The sequence below is a fragment of the Lonchura striata genome, chromosome 6 (assembly GCF_050655825.1).
Source record: "Lonchura striata isolate lonStrDom1 chromosome 6, ASM5065582v1, whole genome shotgun sequence".
NCBI classification, from domain to species: Eukaryota; Metazoa; Chordata; class Aves; order Passeriformes; family Estrildidae; genus Lonchura; species Lonchura striata.
In genome coordinates this window covers 25,551,837-25,576,411 of record NC_140708.1, presented here as the reverse complement: position 1 = coordinate 25,576,411, position 24,575 = coordinate 25,551,837, and the positions used below count along the sequence as shown (strand labels likewise).

The 24,575-nt window shown below is 39.1% G+C and overlaps 2 protein-coding genes across 6 annotated transcripts in view; one reads left to right on the top strand and one right to left on the bottom strand.

Annotated features, from left to right (window-relative positions):
• Positions 1-524, bottom strand: part of IDE (insulin degrading enzyme) — a 53,643-nt gene extending 53,119 nt beyond the window's left edge. Inside the window, exon 1 of one of the 2 annotated variants that reach the window (XM_021536486.4) lies at positions 505-524. The gene's annotated coding sequence lies outside the window, so the exon portion shown is untranslated. Of the gene's footprint in view, positions 1-50; positions 207-504 lie in introns of those variants that run through there. The other variant, XM_021536483.3, reaches the window with a different exon arrangement.
• On the top strand, positions 206-23,751 carry KIF11 (kinesin family member 11). Of its 4 annotated transcripts, XM_085582534.1 has the most exons (25): positions 230-344; positions 911-1,070; positions 1,551-1,696; positions 5,034-5,191; positions 9,914-10,046; positions 10,156-10,253; positions 10,335-10,413; positions 10,743-10,928; positions 11,009-11,133; positions 12,494-12,584; positions 12,842-13,084; positions 13,197-13,292; positions 13,920-14,008; positions 14,503-14,590; positions 15,344-15,532; positions 16,741-16,948; positions 17,197-17,369; positions 17,650-17,772; positions 18,761-18,919; positions 19,313-19,452; positions 20,090-20,369; positions 21,475-21,697; positions 21,918-22,072; positions 22,387-22,503; positions 23,180-23,751. In XM_085582534.1, exons 5-25 carry the CDS (start codon positions 10,005-10,007, stop codon positions 23,300-23,302), a joined length of 3,027 nt encoding a protein of 1,008 aa, XP_085438660.1. In that variant the 5' UTR covers positions 230-344; positions 911-1,070; positions 1,551-1,696; positions 5,034-5,191; positions 9,914-10,004; the 3' UTR covers positions 23,303-23,751. The 4 variants fall into 4 exon arrangements, with proteins under 4 accessions (XP_085438662.1, XP_085438661.1, XP_085438660.1 ...); XM_085582536.1 differs by lacking the exon at positions 911-1,070 and having other exon boundaries at positions 206-344; XM_085582535.1 differs by lacking the exon at positions 1,551-1,696 and having other exon boundaries at positions 213-344.
• The last annotated feature ends 824 nt before the right edge of the window (positions 23,752-24,575 follow it).

Below are 24,575 nucleotides of genomic sequence, written 5' to 3'. Positions count from 1 at the left end.
CCCGCGGGGTCCCGTCCGCCCTCCGCGCCCGGGCCTGGCGGGACCCGTACCTGGGGGTACCGGGAGCTGCCGCCTCTGCCGCCGGGAGGGCCGGGGCTGCGGCTGGGGAGGGGGCCGGGGGCCTCTGGGAGGAGGCGGAGGCGGTGGAGGGGGTGGGTGTCTGGGCGGGGAGCCGGGGCGACACTCGCCGCGGCGGGGGGGCCGTGCCCGGCGGAGGCGGACGGGGTTGCGGCGCGAAGGGCGGCGGGGCGGCCCCGGCTGCACCCGCGGGGCACCGTGTCGCGGCCCGCCCGCTTCCTGGTGGCCGCGCTCCGCGTCCCTGGCGGCGTCTGCCAAGACAAAAGGTAATTAGACGCCTCGTAATTTGAGCACAGTGGGTGCAGTGCCGTCCGGAGAGGCAGAGATTTCGGGTGTCAAAATCCTCCGTCCCCCAGGGAGAGGTCACCCTCCGGCAGCTCTCCCTCCTTCGGGTGCTGCCCTTGGAGCCCGCTGGCCGCCGCTCACCTGCCGTGGAGCTCTGCGGCCCCGCTGCGCCGGACACAGGACTCGCCTCGCAGGATGGCTGTACGAGGCGTAAATGCTGGATCAGGATGAACCTCTGTTATAATACCGTAGATTTGGGGTTCTAGGGAGACTTTTTTTTCCTTGGTAGATTTCCATATGGGAAAATCGTGGATGTGGCTGGTTGCTTTAATTCCTTCCTAGGAAAAACAAGCCCCCAAATTTAAAAAAAAAAAAAAAAAAAATCCAAAACAAACAAACACCAGAAAAAAACCCAAAAAATACCACAAAGCAAACCAACCAAAAAGTCTCCCCCCCCCCAAAAAAAAAACAACAACAAAAACGCTGGTTGAAGTTCTGGTAATATGCTTTCTTCACATGTCTAATTTTTCTGTGTCTTATTTTTCAGAGTTATGAGGGGGAAAAGAAGATTAAAAAAAAACCAAAAACACTGATTTTAGCTTCCCCACTTCTTGCCTTCTATAAAAGGTTGTATCTCACAACTGGAAATTCACAGAATCATCCTATCATAAAAATGTAGGAAGACTTGGCCAGATGAGTTACCTAAGGTAACTTAAATTGCATCTTTCTGTACCCAAAGATACAATTGAAAAGGTATCAAAAGTAACTTTAAACTAGTCAGCTTTGGTTAAAATTTCTTTTAAGAAGTGACAGCACACTGTTTCATATGGTCAGAGGAATCAAGCAGGAATCTACAAAATCTGTCAGGGAATTTGGGTAGACATTCATCTGCTGGTTTCCAGAGAGGTTTGTGCTGCTATAGAGATGCTGTTACCCCTACCTGAAGCTACTCCGTTTAAAACATTTGTGCCTACATCAAGTACACCCACATTTCTGGCCTCAGTTTAGACACGGAACTGTCTCTCAAGTTAAATCATCCTGGTTGGAGCAAGGCATTTGGTAGTTTTCACCTCAATCAACTGTTTGGATTTAGAACTGTGTGGGTGCCTAATTTTAACACAGTATGTTAACTCCTGTGAAAATGTCCTCATGAGATTCTAGTTTGAGGCAGTCTGGGTTTTTTCCAGTCCCTAGTGCATGTAAAAGTGAAGACCAAGCTGGACAGAAAGAGGACAAGATAAATGGTGAGCTGTTAAATCTGAATTCCACCCTGTTGCTATTGCCGGTGCGTCAGAGAGGCTCATCCCATGGTGTCTGACAGAAGGACTGCAGGGTGAGTGCCCCTTCACAATCTGTCTCCTCCCTTTCAGGAGCAGCTGGGGGATTAAGAGGTTGTGAATTGGAGTCGTTCTGTTAAATTGAATGTACAGTAGAAATACTTCTGCCTTTAGCTTTAACACAGTTGTCACGTAGGGGTGTACGCTATAGAATTATGCAGTTTCAGGCAATTTACTCTTTTTGAGTCCTGACAGTGAGTTTGTTTGCCTAATGTAGTGTATATTTAGCTAATGCTAGCCTGATCTATATTTAGCTGCTCTAATAAATCCTGCCTTTTCCTGTAAATCTTGCCTTGTATATACAGGGACAACCCTGGAGGGGCAAGGTAGACTGTGCCAGCAAAACTCTGGTGGTCGGCTAAAACGTGAATCTAAAACAAGCATTTCTGCTTCTGTGGTCTGATGAAAGATCACACCTCCTCATGCATCTAACATAGCTAGTGCAGCAGAGGTATGCAATAGAGGTCACGCCTACTGTACTTTACACCTATTTTATCCACTGTAAGCTTATTTAGCGGCTGTTCAAAGTCACTGGTGTGTCCTAGTTTAAGGACCAGGCAGCCGTTTCCTCCCCTCCACCCATCCTGGTGTAATGGGGAGGAGAATCAAAAGTACTACTTGACGGTTTAAATAAGAACAATTTAGTAACTGAAACAAATTATAATAATAATGATGATAGTAAATAATGATAGTAATGATGATAAAAAGAAAAACATGTGATGCACAATACAATTGCTCACCCCCTGCTAACCAAGCCAGACCCTGCCCCCAGGCCCAATCAGGCCCTTCTGGATAACTGGTAATATAAATCCCCAGTTTATATTCTGGGAATGACATTTTATGGTGTGGAATATCTTTTTGGCCAGTTCAAGTCACCTGTCCTGGCTATGCTCCCTCCCAGCTTTTTTGTTTTCCTCTGCACCTCCTCACTGGCAGAGAATGAGACACAAGAAAATCTCTGATGCAGGACAAACACTACTTGGCAACAACCAAGACATGAGTGTGTTACCAACATGATTCTTATGTTGACAATCCACAACATAGCACTGTGCCAGGTACTGAGAAGAAATTAACTATCTTCCAGCCAAAACCAGGACACACCAGTGTTTATTCAAATTAGATTGTATTCTTATACTTTGACTCCTCTCTATGTCCATTTATACTAGCCAAAATCACAGTCATACACTGTTTTGGGTATCTTTTCAGTGTTTTAAATATATTTTTAATAGAACAGCAGAAGTAAAGAGGACTTTCAGAGAAATTCCTTTCTCAGTCTATCCTACAACTAAGATTTCTTCCCCATGAAGCTTTAATTGCACATAGGTAACAGTTGTTTTTGGTGTTGCCTTCTTCATCTGCCCTAGCTGAAAAATAGGTATTGCCTAAAAGACTAAATGAGCCTAAGCATGATTTAGAGTAAGTGTGGAAATTATTCAAATACTCCCATGAAAAAAACCTTATGAACTAGCAGTGTAGAGATCCCTCTTCAGGATATGTGATATAAATGTACAGTGAGGGAAAGTGATCTTCTAAGTAAAAAAATAATTTAGAATAAAACAGTATTTTATATATGGCCTGAAAGCTGAGAGATAGTAAGTGTGAAACTCTTAAGTACAATCTTGTTAGGCTTCTAATGGAAGCATGTCTTTTCCACATAGATAAAATTCTGGACTAAATTCAAATTGTAATTGTGTATAATAGATCTTTGTAGCAAACTGGCCTCGGACTGAAAAAAAAGCATAATTTACAATTGTTATTTCCACTCCAAAATAAATAGCAGTTTCATGACAAGACATATATGAAAAAATGATTGTCCATTGGCTGTTCCCAGTATAAAAATACTGAATGAATAAAATTAAATTAATAAAATTATTCAGTTAGAAGATAATGAGGCAAAAGAGACATTTCCTGTTGACTTCAGTCAGTGCTTTCAAGTCTGTGTTTCAAATTTTCCCATTCATTGTTTCTTTTCTTGTTATGTAAAGGATGCCATCCAGCTGCATGTCTTAACTGAAAATAGGTAACTGTATGAAAAATTACTAGCTTAACTCTGAGCTAATCACACAAATGCATACATTCCCCTGTGTTACTGCTAATTTTTTATTACAGTGACTATAAAAAGATATAGAAGTGCTGCCGTCTGTGTTGGACAAGTGATCTGGCACACATGCCTAAAAAAAAGGGAACTGTTTTATTCTGTGTATTTTCTTGGTTAGTTGAAACCAGTTCTAGTATTAATCCAGTTATATGCAGGTAGTTATTTTATTGCATTTTCTCTGTTCTTTTAATAATGACATAGTTATCCTTTTACCTTGACTGAGGGTAAGAATATACCAGTATACTCTCTAAGAGTAAGTCCTTGTTCTTTAATTTACTGTATGTGGACAATACAGAATTTAGAATATTACTGGCCAACTAATCAGGCTGTTCAAAGGCTAGAATTTGCTTTATGTTTATCTGAGGTGCAGGTGATTTCCCCTTTCATGTGAATATGCAATTAATCAGCAATGTTTTTACTATATCACTGATAGTATTAAATATTAAACTCTCCACATGCTCAATACAGTTGATACATTGTGTAGCATGTTGGCAATCAAATCAGGTATTACTAAGCCTTGAAGAAGTCTCACCCAACCTTATAATTTGTATTATATCTCTCCATTATTATAACCTTTCTTCATTCATAGGTAATCATGTTCCATGTAAACAAATGTACTACTTTTCAAGCCTCCATTCCTACAATTCTCCAGGTGGTCTGATACAGGCCCTAGGAAAACAGTGTTTGTTCTGTGAATATCACTGTAATTCAGTGACTTTTTGTTTGCAAGCCTTAGTTTAAAATTGTCCTTCTTGATCCATATGTGGGGTTTAATACCCTCTTCTGAAATTGCTACATTTGCTGTTGTGTATATTATCATATAATTTAGGTTTCTGTAATGTTTTTTTCTCCCTCTAGACAAAATAAAACATTCATCACAGATGAAGTACCTGTCTTCTTAAAGGTCATTCTCCCAACGACTGTTAAGACTGTGGCCTAAATATTCTTGTTTCCTTTTTCTCATATTTATTTTTATTGCTTGTGAAATGCTAGCTCCCTGTTACTCAGTTTGTGTTTATAGTGTATTAGTATCATTAGGCTCTACCTAGTCTAAGAAAATTTACAACTTATGCTAAAAACTGACGTAAAACAGACTTGCAGCCATTAAACTGTATGTTTTTTTAAGCTAACTTGACTACCAGAAATACATATTTTCCACTTACCACAGCTATAGCAAAGGTAGCTGTCGGCCAAATTTAACTTTCAGTAATCAATTTCTTACTGTTTTAATGCAGATTTGAATGACTTCTTCTGTGTCTGAGAGATTTTGTGTTTTGAGGAAAAATATGGCTTTCATACTAGAAAAGAACAAACAAGTAGAAGTTGGAAGAATTCTTGTTTTTCAGTGCTGCCTTCTTTTGTGTGATCCATATGAAGGAGTATAGAGCAAAAGGTAAATATTTAGATTACTTGCATACCTGCATTTGACTTTTCAATCTAGTAGTAGCTACTATACAACTGTCAGTAAAAGTGATTTTTGCTGTAAGCATAGATGGCATACAAAAAAGCAAATAATGAAGGTGGTCTCAATATGTTTGCTGTGGGTTATATTTATTTTCCTTCTTGGTTGTCTTTCCTTAGCTGAAGTAAAATGTATTATTGTGATTTCTAGTGTTTATTGTTTGTTCTTTGCACCTAATGTAGGATTGATTGGTTCTGACATTGTTCTAACTCTTCAGATAAATGGTAGAAGAGCATAATGGGATATTGCTTCATATCACTGTCAGGAAAATTTCTGCAAGCCTTATGGGTTAGGATTCATTCGTTATTAGTTTTAAGAACTCATGGAGAAGTATAATAATATTCAAAGCAGCTAACTTTAGGGGGAAAAGAAAGATTGAAGACACCTGCAAAATTATATAGATGGGCAATCTAAATTTCAGAAATTGTGAAGGCCCTAGAACAGGAGCAAAGTACTGTAGCACTGCAGGCCATAACAGGTAGATGACAGTCTATAGGAGCTGATACAGATGTAACAAAAAAAGCACATCAGACAAGTTGAATCTCCTCTAACATCTGCTTCTTCCCTTCTACCCAGAAGACTTCTTATCCTGTTATAGATCTCCACCTAGCAAAGCATTTAATAGTGCCTCAGAGGAAGCTCTCACAGGGAAGCCAGGATGACATAAATGGCAAAGCGGTTCATATGATATAGTTTCAAAGGATGGATGTGATGCACCCATGGTGCTTTGTGCTGAGCCTGTAACTACTTTTTATTCTTACATAGGATTTCCCCACTACTCCATAAGGCAATACCAACCTGTAAACACGTGGAAAGTTAGGTGTGGAATTCAGACTGACACAGGTGAGCTGTGCTGGAGACCTGCCTGCGCTGAAGCATGCAGAAGGCACAGAGGGAGCACGGCCAGAGGTGCGCAGCTGCAGGGTCTGCCTGGCGAGCTGCACTGGGGCACCTCCGGGGCCCTGCTGGGAACGGGAGCGCTGTGCCCCACTGCGTAAATAGAAACCGGGGCATTGTTTTAAACGGGGCAAGAAACGTTACAATCCCACAAGGCATTGGCAAGGTGTGCTTATGTGTTGGGACGTTTAAGGAAATCGTGGGCCAGCTGGAGAGCTAGGGGGCACAGAAGAACGGATGGCTAGAGGGCTTGACCCGCCTTAGGGGTTGAGAAAGGGTTATATGGCTTATATGACTGCGGAAAATTGATGGCAGGCGAGGAGTTTGGCTGCCCTCAGACCCGGGGGCGTCAGCGGCAGCCGCTGAGAAGGCCAGACAGGTCCTGCTGGCCCTGGCGGTACTGGCGGCGCAGACGAGCCGTACGGCAGGCGCGGGTGGCTGAGGTGGCGCGTTCAGCGGGACCGCGGCCCGGTGCGGCCCGGTGCTGCCCGGTGCCACCCGCCGCCTCACGCTGCCGCCGCGGCGCGCGCCAACCCCCGGGTTTGAAATCCCGTCCCGTGGTGCCCCGGGGCCGCCGCTGATTGGCCGGGCCGGGCCGTGCGCGGTTCAAAGCGGCGTTGGCGGGGGCGCGCGCGGCTGAACCGAGCCCCGGCTCCGCGGTAGCGCTTCGGTCCCGTCCCCATCCCGCCATGGCGGCTTTCGGCTCCCAGGGTGGCGGCACCAAGAAGGAGGAGAAGGGCAAGAACATCCAGGTGGTGGTGCGGTGCAGGTGAGCGCGGCGGCTTTTCTCTGGGAGAGCGTTGGGGGCCGGTCCGTGGGCAAGCGCCGGGGAGGTCCCGCGTTGGTGCCTCCGGGACTCGGGTCCCGGCGTTGTCTGCTCAGTGCCCCGGACAGCCCGCGGGGCCGGCTGGCCGAGGCAGCCGCCGTGTGGCCGGCACTGTGCAGCGGTGGCTCTGCCGGGCCGCTGTGTCCGGGTACCTGCGGATGCCTGCTCTGGGGGATCGCTGCCAGGGAGCCGCCCCCGGCACCCAGAGCGGGCTCGGCACCGCGCTGGGAGCCGCCTGTCCCGGGCGCCGCTCTGCGGTTGGGGCCGCCCCGTGCGCCTCGCGGGGAAGAGGCGCTTCCGCACAAGTAAGGCTCATGAGCGGATTTTTTATAGCTTAAAAAGGCAAAAAGCTGCAGTTTCCGAGCTTCATTTAGTGCACACCCAGTATGAAGCTGTTTTGGAAGCTCAGGAAGAGCTACGCAGTATGACATTTGAGATACACAAAAACCCAGGCTTTATTTTGCCCTTCTGTGCGCTCCTATGGGAAGTCACTAAGCTTTAACAGCTAAAATTGTTGCTACTCCCACTGTGGTATGTCTGTCACATAACTTCATTGATGCAGGCTTTCCAGGGGACAAGTAATGGGATGGGAGTCTACTACTGAAGTAAAAATGACCAGATGTCTTGATTGATGAGATTAATTTGCTTTTTGGTATGAAGTGATAAATTTCGTGTTCCATAAAATTAGGTTCTCTTTGTAATTCTGAGGTGGATTTAAAGAATTGCTTACTAATAGTAGATCTTAAATAATCTTAAAGCATTGCATGTTAAAACTGTGATATTGATAACGTATTATGTATAGTGTTTGAATCATCTATGGACGTTGGTGGTTTTTTGAGCTAGACCTGCAAATATTAGTTTACGTATTATGATTTAATGTTTTTTTGCATCATCTTCTCAAGCTTGCAACTTCTGCTTTCACAGATGCACAATATAAAAATTAAAATCAATTTAGCCTTATCTTTGCAATGCAACTATAAAGCTTCTGAAACAAATGTGAGATTGGTAAAAGTGTTGATGTGACTCAAGGCTATTGAAAGACAATAAGTTTATTGAAGCAATTGAATTTTAAATACTGTCAAGAGCAGCTGTTTTCTTTTTATCTCTCTTAATTGCTCTGGAATAGCTTTATCAAGTATTAATATATATTTTAACTACATATAATGCTTACTGTGAAAGTAGCATTAGAACTGTTCATGGTGGAGTGTTCGCTTTTGTTGTAGCAGAGACTAGTTGCTATGTCAAGAGTTAGTTTCTAACCTTGCTCTTGCCCTTTGCAGAGCTTTTTTTAATAGCTTCAGTTTATTTGAGCTAGTAAGTGTTTCTTCCACTTTTTTTTTTCTCTTCTACATCAACTCAAATTTTCCTTATCTTACAGATGTGAAGGTAGATGCAGCTGTGTTCTTTGGTGTCCTGATTTGTTCTCAAAACCTGATCGGTCTGAGCATATAACAAATCTTTTCAAGTGGCATGTTTATTGAGTTTTGGTAAAACGTCAATTTGTAAACTCAAAACGCATGTATTAGCATTGTTAATATGCATAATGTGCTTCATACCTAAGGAGATGAACCTAAGATCAAATGTCTCCATGGCACATCAGGCAGCTGCTTGTGTAGTAGTGATGGTGATGATCTGTATTCCTGCTTCAGCCCAGCTCAATTGTTCCCCTAATATCACAGCTGGGGGCTCTTGCACCTCCTGCTATGGACTGGTTCAGTGTTTCATGGTTACACAGCAAATTATGTCCATTGCTCTGTTGGTTTCAAAGTTACTAGCCTGAAGCTGTAACTTGCTCCTTTGTACAAGATTTTAGTGATCTTCTGTTGTCATCAGTCAATCTTGCACCCAGATGTCCCATGGTCTGTTTAGAATCTGACACTTCAGCCTCAGTGATGTATTGAGGGAGAAATGTTAGCCACAAGGTTCAGAAAACTTGAGCTGCCATGTGCTTGTGGTGTTCTTGTGTTTTGGTTTTTTTTCTATAACATTATAATTGAAGGAGCATCTGAAGTGTCTCTAGTGTCAAGGTATTTTAAAGAGTACAAGATTGTAGAAGTTATGTTTTCAAGCTGACCGCTCATGTCACCTATATAGATAGCATAGGCATTCAGTGCAGTAGTACTACTAAATAAAGACTAAAATAGGGTTTCTTGCTTTTTAGGGCATTTGCATGCATTTCAGGAGTAGTGGCAAACGTCCTTTTAAGGAAAATGATGTGCACCAAATTAGAATTAACTTAGTGGTGAAACAAGATGCTCACTGTAAAGTTAAAATTTATTGTTTCTTAAACCTTTTCACTCTATTAAACTTCTTACTATTACTTTTTGCTAAGCCACTTTAAATTAATGTGAATTCCCCCCCTCCCCCCAAATCTCATGTTTTTTCTGTCTTATTAAATATTCTTCAGGTGCATCAGTATTACAAAGGTTCTGGTATTGCTGCTTACTGTCCTGCAATTAGTAGGGTCTGTTGGTATTTTTCATGCTTCAGAGTGTTTTGTCATCAGCATTTGATTCACTATTGCATTAACTTGCATATGACATAATTAGTGTGGGTTATTTTTTAAGGCTCTTATTTAGACAGTTGTTTGCTATGTTTAACCTTCTGCTCCCTGCAATTGAGCATCTTCTGATGCCTGTTTACTGTGTGTGTGCATAATCTTGAAAGTGGTTATAGGCCTGTTAAAAATATGTATGTAACAAACAAAAAGCTATGGATGCCTGAGCTGTCTCGTAGTGGAAAAAAGGAGAAACAGGGTCTGCAAACTGCCAAATTGCAGGATTTTTTCTTAAACAATTATTAAACAGATTAAGTTAAAATCTTTGTTCTACTATTCTAAATCCTTAAACTGAGCAACGTTGCTGCTTGATCTATTTGTGCTCTTGCTAGCAATGATTTCAATCCTATATTTCTGACTTCTGTCCTTTTAGGCCTTTTAATGCCTCTGAGCTTAAAGTGAGCTCCTACGCTGTTGTAGACTGTGATCAAGCAAGAAAGGAAGTCAGTGTCCGCACTGGAGGAATGACAGATAAGTCATCAAGAAAGACTTACACATTTGATATGGTTAGTAACTGCTTATCCAGTTGGGGACTTCTAGAAACAAGCTAGTGCTTAGTGTGATGTTATGCATTATTGTGTGGATAAATGGGATGCCTTGTTTTTGTGTCAATAGGTTTTTGGAGCTCAGGCAAAGCAGATTGATGTATACCGGAGTGTTGTGTGTCCCATTTTGGATGAAGTTATTATGGGCTACAACTGTACAGTGTTTGCGTAAGTAAGCCAATAATTAGTATTAGGAAATTTTATTTGTATTTTAGTTTCTTGTTTATATTTTAATTTTTATTCTCACAGTTACGGCCAAACTGGTACTGGTAAGACCTTCACAATGGAAGGGGAGCGGTCACCCAATGAAGAATATACTTGGGAAGAGGTATATTATCACTTCTGAGATTTCTCTTGTCTGTACTGTAGTTCAAAGTTGGAAACTGCAGAAGGCTAAAGAAAACCAAAAGTTGATGCCTTTCAAATTCTGAAGCTGACTTTTCCTTAAATTTTTGTAGATGAACAAATAATTTCCTTCATTTATATGAAAAGGACAATTTAACATCTTTAATGTATTGTGTTCAACTCTTGGTGACATTTATATGGAAGGTCATCTTTATTGTTTATGTCCAGTCAGACTGTGTAGTTGTAACTCTGCCCCCTAGCTTCAAATCTTTTGGTACATTTGTAAATGAAACATTTCTTTTTAATTTATAGGATCCTCTAGCAGGTATCATACCCCGTACATTGCATCAAATATTTGAAAAACTTACAGAGAATGGTACTGAATTTTCAGTGAAAGTCTCACTTTTGGAAATCTATAATGAGGAGCTTTTTGATCTTCTGAATCCTACTCCTGATGTTGGAGAAAGACTGCAGATGTTTGATGATCCTCGAAACAAGGTTAGTGCTACAAATTTGTTGTCTTGAGGCGTTCAGGATTGTTGAGAGATGTATAATAAGCATGTATTAATTTCTGACAGAGGGGTGTAATTATTAAAGGCTTGGAAGAAGTAACTGTACACAACAAAAATCAAGTTTACCAAATCCTGGAAAGGGGTGCAGCCAAAAGAACAACTGCAGCTACTTACATGAATGCATATTCCAGGTAAAAATCTTCCCCATTTTAGAAACCTTATTTTGTTTTTTCTTAAACAGAATCTTACTGAAGAAGTAAGCAGCTAGTGCAAACATGACATCATGTCTGTCACAGTGCAGACTGTCACACATGGGTTAGAAAGCCAGAGTTATGATTTCTTCCTTACCACGTTCTGTGGGGTGATTGCAGTAGGCGTAGGAAGGGGTGTCATGGTGTAATCCCAGCCAGCTTCTGTAAAATTTGCAAACTAGGTTGTGGAAGCTGGGGATAAGATTCTATGGCAATAAGGGCTGCTTCATATGGTTCAGGTCATAGAATGTCATAGGGGCACCTGAGTCAGAAATAGCATTATTTGTATTACTGCTTTCACATTCTCAAGCTGCAGATGTGAAATCTGTATCACTGTGAACAAGTAGTGATCCAGTGCTGGAATAGTAAGGAATGTATCCTGTCTGTATTGTATTTTAATTTCAAGATATGCTGAGCCTGTCTGTCTACTGGTGGAAGGAAATGGGTATTTTCTACCACTGATTAGAACACAGAACTCATTTTGTCTGAGATTCCAGGGAATTTTGAGACATTATTGTGCCTGAGGTGTTTTATGTAATTTGCCATCTATGGCTTTCTATATATGTTAGCTTCCTATAGTAAAAACTTATTAAAGGAATAAACTCACCCTAAAATCATCTTTACTATCAGAGTGGTGAAATATTGGAACATGTTGCCCAGAGTAATTGTGAGTGTTCCATCCTTAGAAGTGTCCAAAGCCATGCTGGATGGGGCTTTGAGCAGCTTGGTCTAGTGGAAGATGTCCTTGCCCATGGTAGGTTTCATCTAGTGGAGCTAGATGAAACCATTCCATGATTCTGTGATCTTAAACTGTATTACTATTTTTGATTGAAAAGTTAATTGAACTTCTATATTTTTAATATTGGATTCAGCTAATTGCTTAATTTTCTTAGCTTGCATAAAGAAAGTTACGTTCCTTAATCTCACATTCTGTGAAACTGTTCATAGCGTAAGGACTGAAAAAAAAATCTGCAAGTAAGTTGTCATGTGAAGTTTGTGAGTTGAGAATACTCAAATGTAAGCAAAACCAAGGCATTTCTCTTGCTTTTCCTTGAAATAAGAGAAAATCTATAGGATTGGGTGAGTCAAATGTCAGGCAGTTGCTTCATCGCTAGTTTTAAATACATATTCATATATTCACACACAAAATTATACTTAGCAGAATAACTGTGTATTGAAAGTGTCACTTGTAGTTCACAGGCTAAATGTATTCTCTATAAAGAGCAGAGAACTTGAAGCAGTCATATAACAACTAGATATTTGGCTGTAATGGAACATCTGAAACTGGTTTCTTTTGCAGCCGTTCCCACTCTGTGTTTTCAATTACCATCCATATGAAAGAAACAACGGTGGATGGAGAAGAACTTGTTAAAATTGGAAAGCTAAACTTGGTAAGTATTTGAACTAAGTGTCATTGATAGAATTTTTGCCATGTACTAGAGTTTATTAAGAGTTTTTTTCCTGATAAGGGATAAAATTATTGTTCTCATAAAGAGATATTAAGTATTTTGTCACTCTGAAAAAGCTCAGTCCCATTTGTCACCCCAGTGTCTCCTGAAAAACTGGTAATCTCTTTCATGTGTTCTGCAAGACTTTGGGGCAAGCATTCTTCAGGGTAATTGAGACAGAAGTATAACTTGCCTTTCAGGTTGATCTTGCAGGAAGTGAAAACATTGGTCGATCTGGGGCTGTTGACAAAAGAGCTCGTGAAGCTGGAAATATCAACCAATCTCTGCTGACACTAGGAAGAGTTATTACTGCTCTAGTGGAAAGAGCCCCTCATATTCCATACAGAGAATCTAAACTCACAAGAATCCTTCAAGACTCTCTTGGAGGACGGACAAAAACATCAATAATTGCCACAATTTCGCCTGCATCTATAAATCTTGAGGTAAATTTAAAGTCTGAAAACTTATTCCTCAAATAAGTAGTATATTTTGCTAATGATACAAAAATATGAGTTAATTCCTCAGCTTGACCTAGTGTTACATCTGTTTTTACAGGAAACATTGAGTACACTGGAATATGCCCACAGAGCAAAGAATATCATGAACAAGCCTGAAGTTAATCAGAAGCTAACAAAAAAAGCTCTTATTAAGGTAACTAGACATGTATCTTAAAAATTGAAGTTACAGGTTAGGCATGACTTCTTGTTAACGTAGCCTTTGCTGTGCAGGAGTATGAGTATGGGAGAAGGTGTCACACAGAAAGCAGTGCTTTTCTGAAGTGATTTTAATTACCAAACTGATGCTTTTAAACTAGAGTTGCACTGATATAGCAATGGTCCCTGCAGATACTGGAACTGTTAATAAAACTAAAGTTGAACAGAGGGCTAATGCTATTAGCTATGACTGTGGGTATTACATTTTGCTTTTTGCACTCTCTCTAGAAAGTGCCTGAATTAAAGGGAACTTGTCAGTAAGTACAAGTGAAGAGCCAATGTAAAGTAGTTCTGCCCCTAAGGAAGCTGTGATTCCCATTGTAAGCTGCTAAATGCAACCAAGTATGACCTTCAAATGGAAGGTTTCAATGATTTACATATAGCCAATATATTATCCAGTGATATGAATTTAAATGGTGCTATACTGAACTTGGAACAGAGGTGAAGTGCTTTGCTCTTGTCCTTATGCAAGACTTCTGTAGAGCACTACCATTGTGAAGTACCTGTTAAACTGAATATCAAAACCAAAATAAAAATGTTCATGTTTACATGTTTCTTTATGCAGGAATACACTGAAGAGATTGAGCGTCTGAAGCGAGACCTTGCTGCTGCTCGAGAAAAAAATGGAATCTATATTTCTGTTGAAAACTATGAGTATGTCTGCAAAATTTCTCTAAAATAATTACCAACAAATCTCAGATACTGGTACCTATCCTTGTACAGAAATACTTTCAGATGTATTTTTAATCCAGGTAGTTGAGGATATTTAGGAAAACTTAAATGTTTGGTCAACTTGTTCTTTCAAAATTAATGATTATACAGATAAAAATCTAATAGGCTTGCACTGAGGAATTTATGTATGTGGAACTTACTGTAAGCATTAGCCAGCATACAGATTTACACCTGCAGCCTTTTTTTTTTCTGGTGGAAGCTAATATGGGAAAGTAAACTTGATGTCCTTAACTTCACTTTTAAAAGGGCTAGTTTGCACAGAAAGCTTACAATGGAAAATTGTCTTTAAGCTTCTCTGCCTTAAGTGAAAATTACTTGCTATTCATATAGCATTTTCTGAAATTACTGAAAATGTAGAGTAAATCTTGAAACTACCTCTTGACTAATTTATTTGTTTGTTTTAATCCTTGCTTGAGAGCCCTTAATGGAAAGCTGACTGTTCAGGAAGAACAAATTACAGAGTATATTGACAAAATCAGCGTCATGGAAGAAGAAATGAAAAAGGTAAGTGATGCTTCTCAACTGTGGCTTAAATCTGACAAAAAATTGAAGACATTTTTCCTGTCAAAAGGAGGAAGAAGAACAGTTAGAAGATTGTTGTTGTTGGTCTTAAAGTTCCACAATTAGTCAAGCATGGAAGCTTCCTAGTCCTTGAAGTTAGGAATTTAAAATAATGTATATGAAATTGCAGGTTGCAGTACTTACTTTTAAAGGGTTTTCATATCTACTACCGTAATTTTCTTTGCTGAATTTTCAGCAAAAAATCTGCTTGTAAAATATCATCTCAGTTGACATGAATCTATTTGCTTAGGAAGAAAGAATGAGCGTTGAGAGGTCATGAGCTTCCTTTTTTCAAATTACACATTGGAGCGCCTGCTTTAAGAGAAATGTAGATATTAATTTGATGGTATATGTAACTCCTCTATGTAATCAGCTTTACTGGCTCTTCTCAGTCTGTTTTTGTGTGTTCAGTGGGATTCTTTTCCTTGTGCTGTAATGGCAGTTTCCTCTTACATTTTGAGAGAGGAAGCAAGTGATTATTACAGTGAGAATGGTGTTGGCTTGGTATTTTCAGTGATTACAAAGACTCTACAAAGCTGTAGTTTAGGTTTAAAACCTGAGTCCTACAGCTGAAATTACATTGCTAGATGACAATTTGCCTCCTGTCTCTGTCACGTAATTTGAAAGATGCAAAATGATACTGTCAGATTTTATAAAAAGTGGTGTTGCCTTTTTGATTATTGTCTTCCTGTTTAGGTCACTGAACTATTCAGAGTCAGTAAAAATGAACTTGAACAGTGTAAAACAGATTTGCAGATAAAGGAGAAAGAACTGGAAGAAACACAAAAAGATCTGCAAGAAACCAAGGTTCAGCTGGCTGAAGAGGAATATGTGGTTTCAGTTTTGGAAAATACTGAACAAAAGCTTCATGGCACTGCTAGCAAGGTGGTCACACTTCTTATACCTACTGTAAACCAGCTTCCTATTTTTGGGAGTTTCATGGGCTATTGAAGAAACCAATTGTTGCTAAAGCATGATGTAAGACAAGACCTGAATTGAATATGGAAAACGAGGGACTTGCAGGACTGTCTCTGTGGTAGTATTGACAGTTGACTGCTAAACACTCTGGTTCATCTGGAACAAACTTTGCCTCAGGCCAGTTTGTCATGGCAATTCTAGTGCTTTGTAATATCTATTATTTTGAGGTTTTTTGCAGAATAAGTAGCTTTCTTTCAAAATCTTATGACTGGTCCTGCAAAACAGTAAGTTATACATACCTGAAGGACTTGGTCTAGTGGAACATGTCCCTGGTCTAGTGGAATATGTCCCTGCCCATGGTAGGAGGCTTAGAACTAAATGATCTTTAATGTCCCTACCAACCCAAACCATTCTATGAGCTGGGGTAGGAAAATAGCAAAAAGATTTTAATAATGTTGTCCTGTCACCTCTGTGTTTTGATGGCTTTGATGTGTTTGATGGTTAGTTGTAATTATCAAAACAGACTTGAGGGAGGGAGAGTGTGTGTCCTGCTACTTAAACTGCAAAGTGATGAAAATTGTACCTTGAGGCACCATGACAATTTCTTGCTGTTTGTATTCCTGTAAGATAAGGAGGGAATGTCTGGTTTTCACATGTGGGTTGTGGAGCATTTGAGACAAATAGGTACAGAAATTACTTATGCTCAGTGCAAACCAGGACTCCACTACTTGTATAAGTTCTAAATTATTTATCACAGGACTAGTGATAAAAATAAAAAATAATTCTAATAATAAAAACCTCTTGCTTTAGTAGTATATTAAAGAATATATTTACTGTCAGATTGTTCAGAAAACAGTTGAAGTGCTCAGGTATTTTTCAGTTACTGTTCTAGGATAAATGATACCTTTATTCCTTAAATACTGAGGAAGTCATTTATTAATGGTTTGATTTTAAAGCAGAACAAATGGTCTCTAGTAAGTAACTTTTTCCCATATTCTAAAAGCATAAATAAAGTAACACTAGGGTCCAGAACAGTTGTGCTTTGATGTAAAGGGAAATGCCTGTCTTCCTTGAGAGATAACGTCTTTAACTCAGAGCTGTTGTTGCTTTTCTTTATATAATATGTGCTGGATTTCTTGTTTAAAGACTTACTGAAATAACTTCAATAATTATAGTTACTAAGTACAGTTGAAGAAAGTACAAGAGATGTGTATGGGCTCCATGCGAAACTGGACCGTAAGAAGGCTGTTGATCAGCACAATGCTGTTGTCCAAAATACGTTTGCAGGACAAATGAATGCTTCATTCAGCAAAATACAAGATTCAATTACTGAAAACAGTTTGAAGCAGCAACAGATGTTGACATATTACACAAATTTTATTGGTAAGTAGAATACTTGTATTAATAGTTAACCTGTAGTAATCTCAAAGACCACATCCTAAAATGTATCTATTTTAGGAAATATGTGGTTTTATTTAAGTGAAGTAATGATTACAGTTGCACCAGTAAAAATGTGTCTGGGATGATCCACAGCCTTCCTGTAAGGGGCAATAATGTGATGAGTAATAAAAAGAGCTCCTATCTTCCAGGGGAATTTTTAAAAAGTCTGTAACTCTGTATTTCTTTTGTAGGTGACCTCCTGTCTACCAGTTCTTCTACGGCAGATATTCTTGCATCAGTTGTATCAGCATCTTTTGCCTCTCTTAAAGAATTGGTGTCTACTGAAATTTTTCACATGTCTGAAAAAGTAACACAGCATGAGAATCTATCACTTGATTGTAAAGCGGAGCTGCTGAGACTAATTGTTAGTACATTTGCATACTCCTACTTAAATATTTGAAACTGCTTTTGATCAAAAGGGGTTCTGTAAATGTATAGCATTTTTTTATGATCTTTACCTGTATCTGCTTCACCACATGACCATGATTGTCCCTCCCATGTCACCCCTGCAAGCTGTAATGTACTAAATAGCATATACTACCATAATAGAGCATATGGATATGTACGTAGTAACTTCTTACAAATGTAGGAATGAAATGAAGGAACAGCCATGTTCTGGTTTAAATGTTTTTTTCTCTTCCTAGGAGGAGCATGAAACTGGGTTGGGAAGAGCAGTAAATAGCTTGGCACCAGTGGTAGAATTTGTCTTGGGGTTAAACTGTCAGTTCCAGAGTAACATGAAGAAATATTCTGCTGTGGCTGACCAGGTAATGCACATAACCTGCCTCTTTACCTTCTGCTCTTCTATTTTTATTTTAATTTACAGATAATATGCTCTTTGTTTTTCTGCAGTATGTCAGAGTGCTTCCACCTCTTGTCTGGCCTTTTCCCCTTTATCTTGTCCCGTGAGTTCTGTCTTTTAACTTTCTTTCAGACTTTTCTGCTCCGAGTGTGGTAAATTTGCTTGTTCTCTATATTGGCACAACTGCTTGCCTAAGTGCCACAGTAGAATGGTAAAACATGGATGCTTAAATCTTTATGTAACAAATATTTGATGATACATTTAATATACTCTCCCCTTGTATTTTAGAAGGCTGAAAAAAAAAAGTCAACTTAGGCAAGTCTTACCACTTCAAAAACTTTCTGCCTTCATACCAATTTTTTTCCATAGTCCCTTTGATTCCTGGGGAATGTGATGCTTTATCTTGTTAAGAACCATAAGGGAAAATACTGCTGCACTTACTGAAGTCCTTTGCTTCAAGCTAGAGTTCTAGTCTATCTCATGATACTTGTGTAGAACTGTGGCCTTTTTTTTCCCCTTTTTTGTCAAAAACAAGTATTGGTTTCTAGTGACCTGTTTCTTTTACCGAAACATTTTCCCCTTCTGTCAATTATAGCTCATGAGAAATCGACTCCCCTTGTCTGGAAGCTTTGTGTTGGTTTTCAGACTTAGACAACAGGATAGTCCATGGCTTATGACCTCTTGCTGTTCCTTGTTTACTTTTCTGTTTTGTTTACCTTGAATGTCAAATTTTGTGTTTGGAATAGCCCCCACACTAAGTTCCAGTCTCAAACTTTAGATTGTTCCAAATGTGACTTTCTGTATTTCATGCACAATACTTTATTAATGCCTTTTGACAATTTCCTTTTGAAAATTGGGGTAGGGTTGTTTCTATGTCAGTTACGCCATGGAAAAATATCAGTTTCTTAAGATACAAAAATATAACTAAGTAAAACTTTTTTTTTTTTTTAAAGATGGAGAGCCATAAAATGGAAATGGATACCTTCTTTGAAGATCTTTTTCTCACTCTGAAAACAATACAGGAACAAACAGCCAGTGGCTTTGCTCAGCTCCAGCATAATTGTGACAGTTTAAAAGAAGAAGTGGAAATGATGAGGTTGGCACATAGAAAGGTATCCTTAGAATAAGAAAACATCCTAATGCCTAGTGTGATTGCTTGCTTTGATTTAAACTCTTATGTGGTAGTAAACCATTGTACTTGCTTCAGAAAAAATGTTAGGAGGACTTGATCCTAATTCTATGCAGCTTTTGTTAGGCAGCTTTAAGTAGTTTATGTAGGAATGTGGCACAACCCCCTTTCCCCTTGCTGTATATCCAGTACACTTGCATTTACGTATGTCTTCAAAAGCAAAGTGTTTGTATCTTCACGACACAAAGATTGTACCTTCTGCTTTAGAATTCCATAACTCTGTGTTTTATGCATTTTTAATTCAGGCATTCAGGTACCCTTTAAGACTCTTAAAAGTGCAGAATAACAGTGAAACTTCTGGTAATTTTCTTGATAGAGTGCAACCAAATTGATGTCTTCACTGCAAAGCCAGCTTGACCTTTTTGCTCAGGAGACTCAGAAAAGCTTAACTGATGTACTCACCAGAAATGGAAGCCTGAAGACCACCATCACTGCTGTGCAAGAAGATGTTCACCTGTAAGGAGCAGTTTCTTTTTGCTGTACACTTACACAAGATAAATTATACATTAAGAGAACTTCAAAATTGGATGCTCTCCATATTTATGTGCTTATAAAGCCTGCTGGGTATGGCCTGTATGTTAGAGCTGGGTTCTGCCAAAGAATGTAGATCATAGTTGGCCTTTCCCCAGAGTAAACAGTAGTTCTCAAAGGCTTGCCCTTGAACTTGTTTTCTGAGCACGTTGTGATAAGAAAGTATCATTTTGGGAGCAATATGCTAAGGAGTGTTCCTCAGTGTCTGGACTTCAGTACATATTATAAAGGTTTAGCTTGAAGCATAATAATGTATCTGTTGCAATATGTTTCATTCAATTGCAGACAAGAACTAAGGTCTTGCTGAAGTTGGTTTCAGTTTGTGGTTAGGGTCTTTGTTCTCTTTTGGGTTTTCTTGATTGGTGGGGGGTTTTTTTGGTTTTTTTTAGCAAACCTACTGCTGCAAGTGCTGCGAATTTACTAAGCACATCAACAATATTATAATTAACTGCTTTGATAGAACTGTGCTATTTCACTGGCTCTGGTTTCATATTTCTAAAAGTATACTGTGTTAAAAGCTACCTTTCAAAACTTCTAAACTCTTACAAATATGTTGTTGCAGGAAAACTACAGACTTAGTCAGCAGTACAAATTCCAATCACAGCAAATTTACTGCATCTCTGGATAATTTCTCTCAAGAGCTCAGGAGCATAAATGCTGAAAACAAGACAATGCTAGAAGAATCCAATGACCACTGTCAACATCTTCTCAGCAATCTCAAAAATCTGTCTCAGCATACTAGTACATGGGGTGAATTTACAACTGCTCAGATGGTCAACTTTACTAATCAGCAACTGTTGTCATTCAGGGATGAGAAACAGCAATTTCAGTATTTACAAAAGGTACTTACAGTCATTTGTAGTCTAATGCAACATCCTAAGACAAATTTTACGAAATTTGTAGAGGGGAGAAAAAAGTTCTAGTCAAAACAAAACTGATTTTTTTTGATAGCAGACTCATGTTACTGAGCTTAAGAAGATGTAATTAGAGGAAATCAGAAGCCTAAATTAAGAGGAAGACTTTAAACTTCAAGTGCCCATAACCTTAAAAAGTGGTGTCGTGGCTAATACCATACAGCAAACTCGTATGTGTAATGTGAGTGTCTTTATCATCTTAGTGGTGTTTAATTCTAAAGCTTTATCTACAGTACTGTCTTTAGGACATGCACAGTGATCAAATGCAGGCTATTTTCTGGAGGATGAAAATGACTTTATTGGTCAGATTGAATCAATATGGAAGAATGTATTCCTTTTAAGTGTATACAAAGTCTGGCCTGATATCTAAGAGTTTCTCTCATGATTTGGGTTTTTTTTTAATTTCCATCACAAATTTCACATTCACCCTAGTTTTGGTGTTGTAATAGGCAATAAAATAGGCAAATCCAATATTCTGTGAACTTTCAAAAGGAAAAAATTCATCTAGAAACTTCCTTCACACAGAATATTCTAAGTTGGAAGGGATCTCCAAGGATCAAGTCCAGCTAAAATAATTTATAGTCTCAAGACCTCTTTATCTGTTGTACCTGCTAAGCACTGCAGGAGCTTCATTTCAACGGAAATAGCTGAAAAAACAATTTCCTTTTCCCTATAAATGCATAAAGGTTCTAGTGCTTGTAGGATTTTCATTTTTAGGTGAATATTCTAATTCTGTGCAGGGTTTGTGCATAGAAGCATGAGGAGTCTGGTCTGAGCTAGATGGCATAATCTTTATTCTTGTGACTAGCTTTCTAAAGTGATCATACTTTCTAAGAAACTGACTCTCTTCTGAAGATAGCTCTCAAAATGAGAGTGTAAAACTGGCACTGAAACTTCTCAATTTGAGGTCTCAGTTGTTTCGTTTCAGGTCATGTTGTTAATCATGCACCACATATTAGAAAAGAGGCCATAGTCTTAGCTTTCCTGTTAACTTGGCGTTTTTAGTTGGGTTGTTTTTTTGTTTCATTTTCAGAAAAATGAAGAAAACTGTGATAAAGCAATAGCTGAAGTTTCTGACCACATTGGCAGACAAAAGGCTGCTGAGGGGAAAGTGCTAAATGGTCTTCTGGGTCAGATAAAGGTGGATCAGGAGATACTTGTGGAGCAGAAGCTGTCACTTCAGGAAGAAGTACAGCATGGATTAACTCAGGTTAATGGTTTCCTGCAAGAGGATCTCAAAGTGGATGTTCCAACAGGTATTTAATCATGGGGCAGAATGGTCTTACAAAAAACAGCTTGAGTTCCAGAATTCATAAGTGAAGGTTAATGGGGGCATAACGTGACAGCCTTACACCTTTTTTGACATGTATCCAAAGAATGGTGTGTGAACAAAGCATGATTTCTGTAAAGAGTTGATGTAAAATTAAGCATCTGAAATTAAAGCAAGCACTGAAAAGTGTATCATCTTCATTCAAGGGACAACTCCACAGAGAAAAGACTACTTCTATCCTGTCACACTTGTGAGAACAGAGCCCCGGGAACTACTTCTGGAGCAATTAAGGCAAAAGCAGCTAAATCTTGATGCTATGCTAAGCAGTGTGGTAAGGGAGATGGAGGATAATGCAGGTCAGGTATGTTTGTAAATGGCAAATGAGGCCCTTGAATGAATATTTCGCATCTTTGAGATTTTTCCCTGTTGGAGAGTTGACTGTACCCCCAGGGCTGTTGTAGCTTTTGTGTTTTACAGTGTATTTGTATTCAAGTGTGCTGAGCTTTTGAAAAAAGCAATCTCTTGAAAAATAAGCAATGATACTAATAATTTTGATTTCATTCTTGTTTTTCAAAAATAGAAGTTCTGTGTCTTTTATAAATCAGATCATGCTTAATACATTCATTGAGGAAATTCAGACATTAAATATATCTTTCTGGAAAACTTCTGTTTTAGGATGTGCTGGAAGAGGAAGGAGAGTTGCGAGAACCCAGTGAAAGCCTTGCTTGTGACAAATACTTAATGGATACAAATGTATATTGCCACACAAATGGTGGCATTCCTTTTTTCCAGGTAACTTCCCCAGATAAGCAAAACAGCTTTGTATTTTATAAGAAATGTTATTGTTCCATAACAGTGCTGTTGTTTCAAGTCACTTCTTACATTTTAGGGTAGTCGCACAACTTGTTCAAATCCTGTAGATAATGCTTTGTTAACCTTGTGCTAAAGTAACAGCAGATTCTGATAGCAGTTAATAGTGGATAAAATAATGCTGATTTCTGACAATCTGGGCAGACAGTTGAAAACTCCTCAGCAAATAATCCCCCATAAAGAAAATTGTCACAATTTGTTAGACATGTTTTAATGGAAGAGTTGAAAGTACATGGAATATTTTCTTAGAGGCCTGGCAGAAATATTTGCATTCTTAAGTCTTCATGGGGTTGGCTTTTTTTATGTACTTGATTCTGACCCTTTTGCTCTACCAATATATCAGTGTAAACTTCTTGATATGCTCTCCCCAGCAGAATAATATATTCTTTTGTTGTGGACCCTTTAAAAATAGCTGCTGAGCATCTATGTGTCTACAATCAATCTCTTGAGTAAATGCAATATATTAGGAACATTTTTCAGGAGTTACATCAATTTTTTTTTCTCAGAACACTGAGAAATGTACTGCATTGCACATGAGCCAGAAGTCTTTTGATTTCTTTGTATTCTCTTAACATTGGGTATTTTCTTTAAATCCCAGCACAAAAGAAGTCTCAAAAAGGGTAAAGAGAACAAATCTGCAGCTCCAGTGGAGAACAAAATGGAGGATATGACAGAAGAGTTTCTTCAGAAGTCTAAGCATCCTTTAAGATTGCTGAACTAAGATATATGCTCTGCTGATCCCTGTTTTCAGATATTTCTATCTTGCTGTCTTACTGAGCCACAACTTTTTTTGGTATTCTCAATGTCTCTATGTAGTGATATAGTGATGCAAAATTGAATCAAAATATTGCTTACTCAATCTCATGCCTTGGTTCCATTTTTATATGTTGCAGCTTGTGAAGTTTTAAGGAAAAAAACCCTGCTGGGGTTGGTGCTGTTAAAAATATATATATGTGGTCAAATAAGAAATTTTCTGTTTCTCAGTAGATTTTAAAATACCAGAAAGGGATGTGGAAATATGCTTTGTCAGCATTATGAGTTACCATTTTATGTATTCATTAGCTGTAAATAAGTGTTCTGGTTTTATACCTGCTCTTTATTCCTGTTTCTGTTTTTGGTGTGATACTTCAAATAAATTAATACATGGAAAACAAATGTACAAGCACCTCACTCAGAGTAAAAACTTACCTCATTTTCTTATGGTGTGAGGTCTAATTTAGCTAAAACATGAGCTATGTCATCAGTCTTGTGTTGTCAGAAGAGGATAGTTCTCTCCTTCTCTCCCTTGTTTCATAAAAGACAATAGCTTTATTTCAGTGTCTCTTCATTTTGTGTTTGAACCCCACTGTTCTTCCTTTTAACTTGCAGATACAAATTCTGGCACCTAAAACTTAATGGGCTTAATTCTCCAGTCTCTAGGTTCCATTTTCTTGCACTATATGTGCCTGTTAACTCTGACTCAATATTAGCATAATCTTCCACAATGGTTCAAGAAATCCTTTATTAACTAAAAATCAGCCCTAAAGGTTGACCCCACAGCTGTATTGAATAGCCTAAGCCAAGTGGGAGAGGCTTGCACGAGCCTTTTGCCCTACTACGTTTTCCCTGTGGAGTTGACAGGATTAGTATGAACAACCAAACTCGAATAGCCAGTAACCAGCAGGCTTGCATCCACAAAATCATGGCATATTTTGTGTTCCCTGTCTTTATCCTCTTTGAAACTCTCTGCCTTGACTGTTTGGTTCCTGCTGCATGGGGACAGCCTGCTTTCCTCAACAGCTGTATGAATTTCAGGGGCTGCTTCACGCTTTCTCTAAAGTAGCCCTCACAGTCATGTTGTCCTTTGTTTGCAATGCTGGTGTTGTTCTGTTGGCCCAGGTATCTGGAGGCCACACTAAAGCTAAATAGGGTGAAAAATCCAGTTTAGAACATGTCCTGGCCTCCCTGTCCGTGCCTCCTCTCCCACTAGGTGGCCCTAACACTAAAGGTTGGTC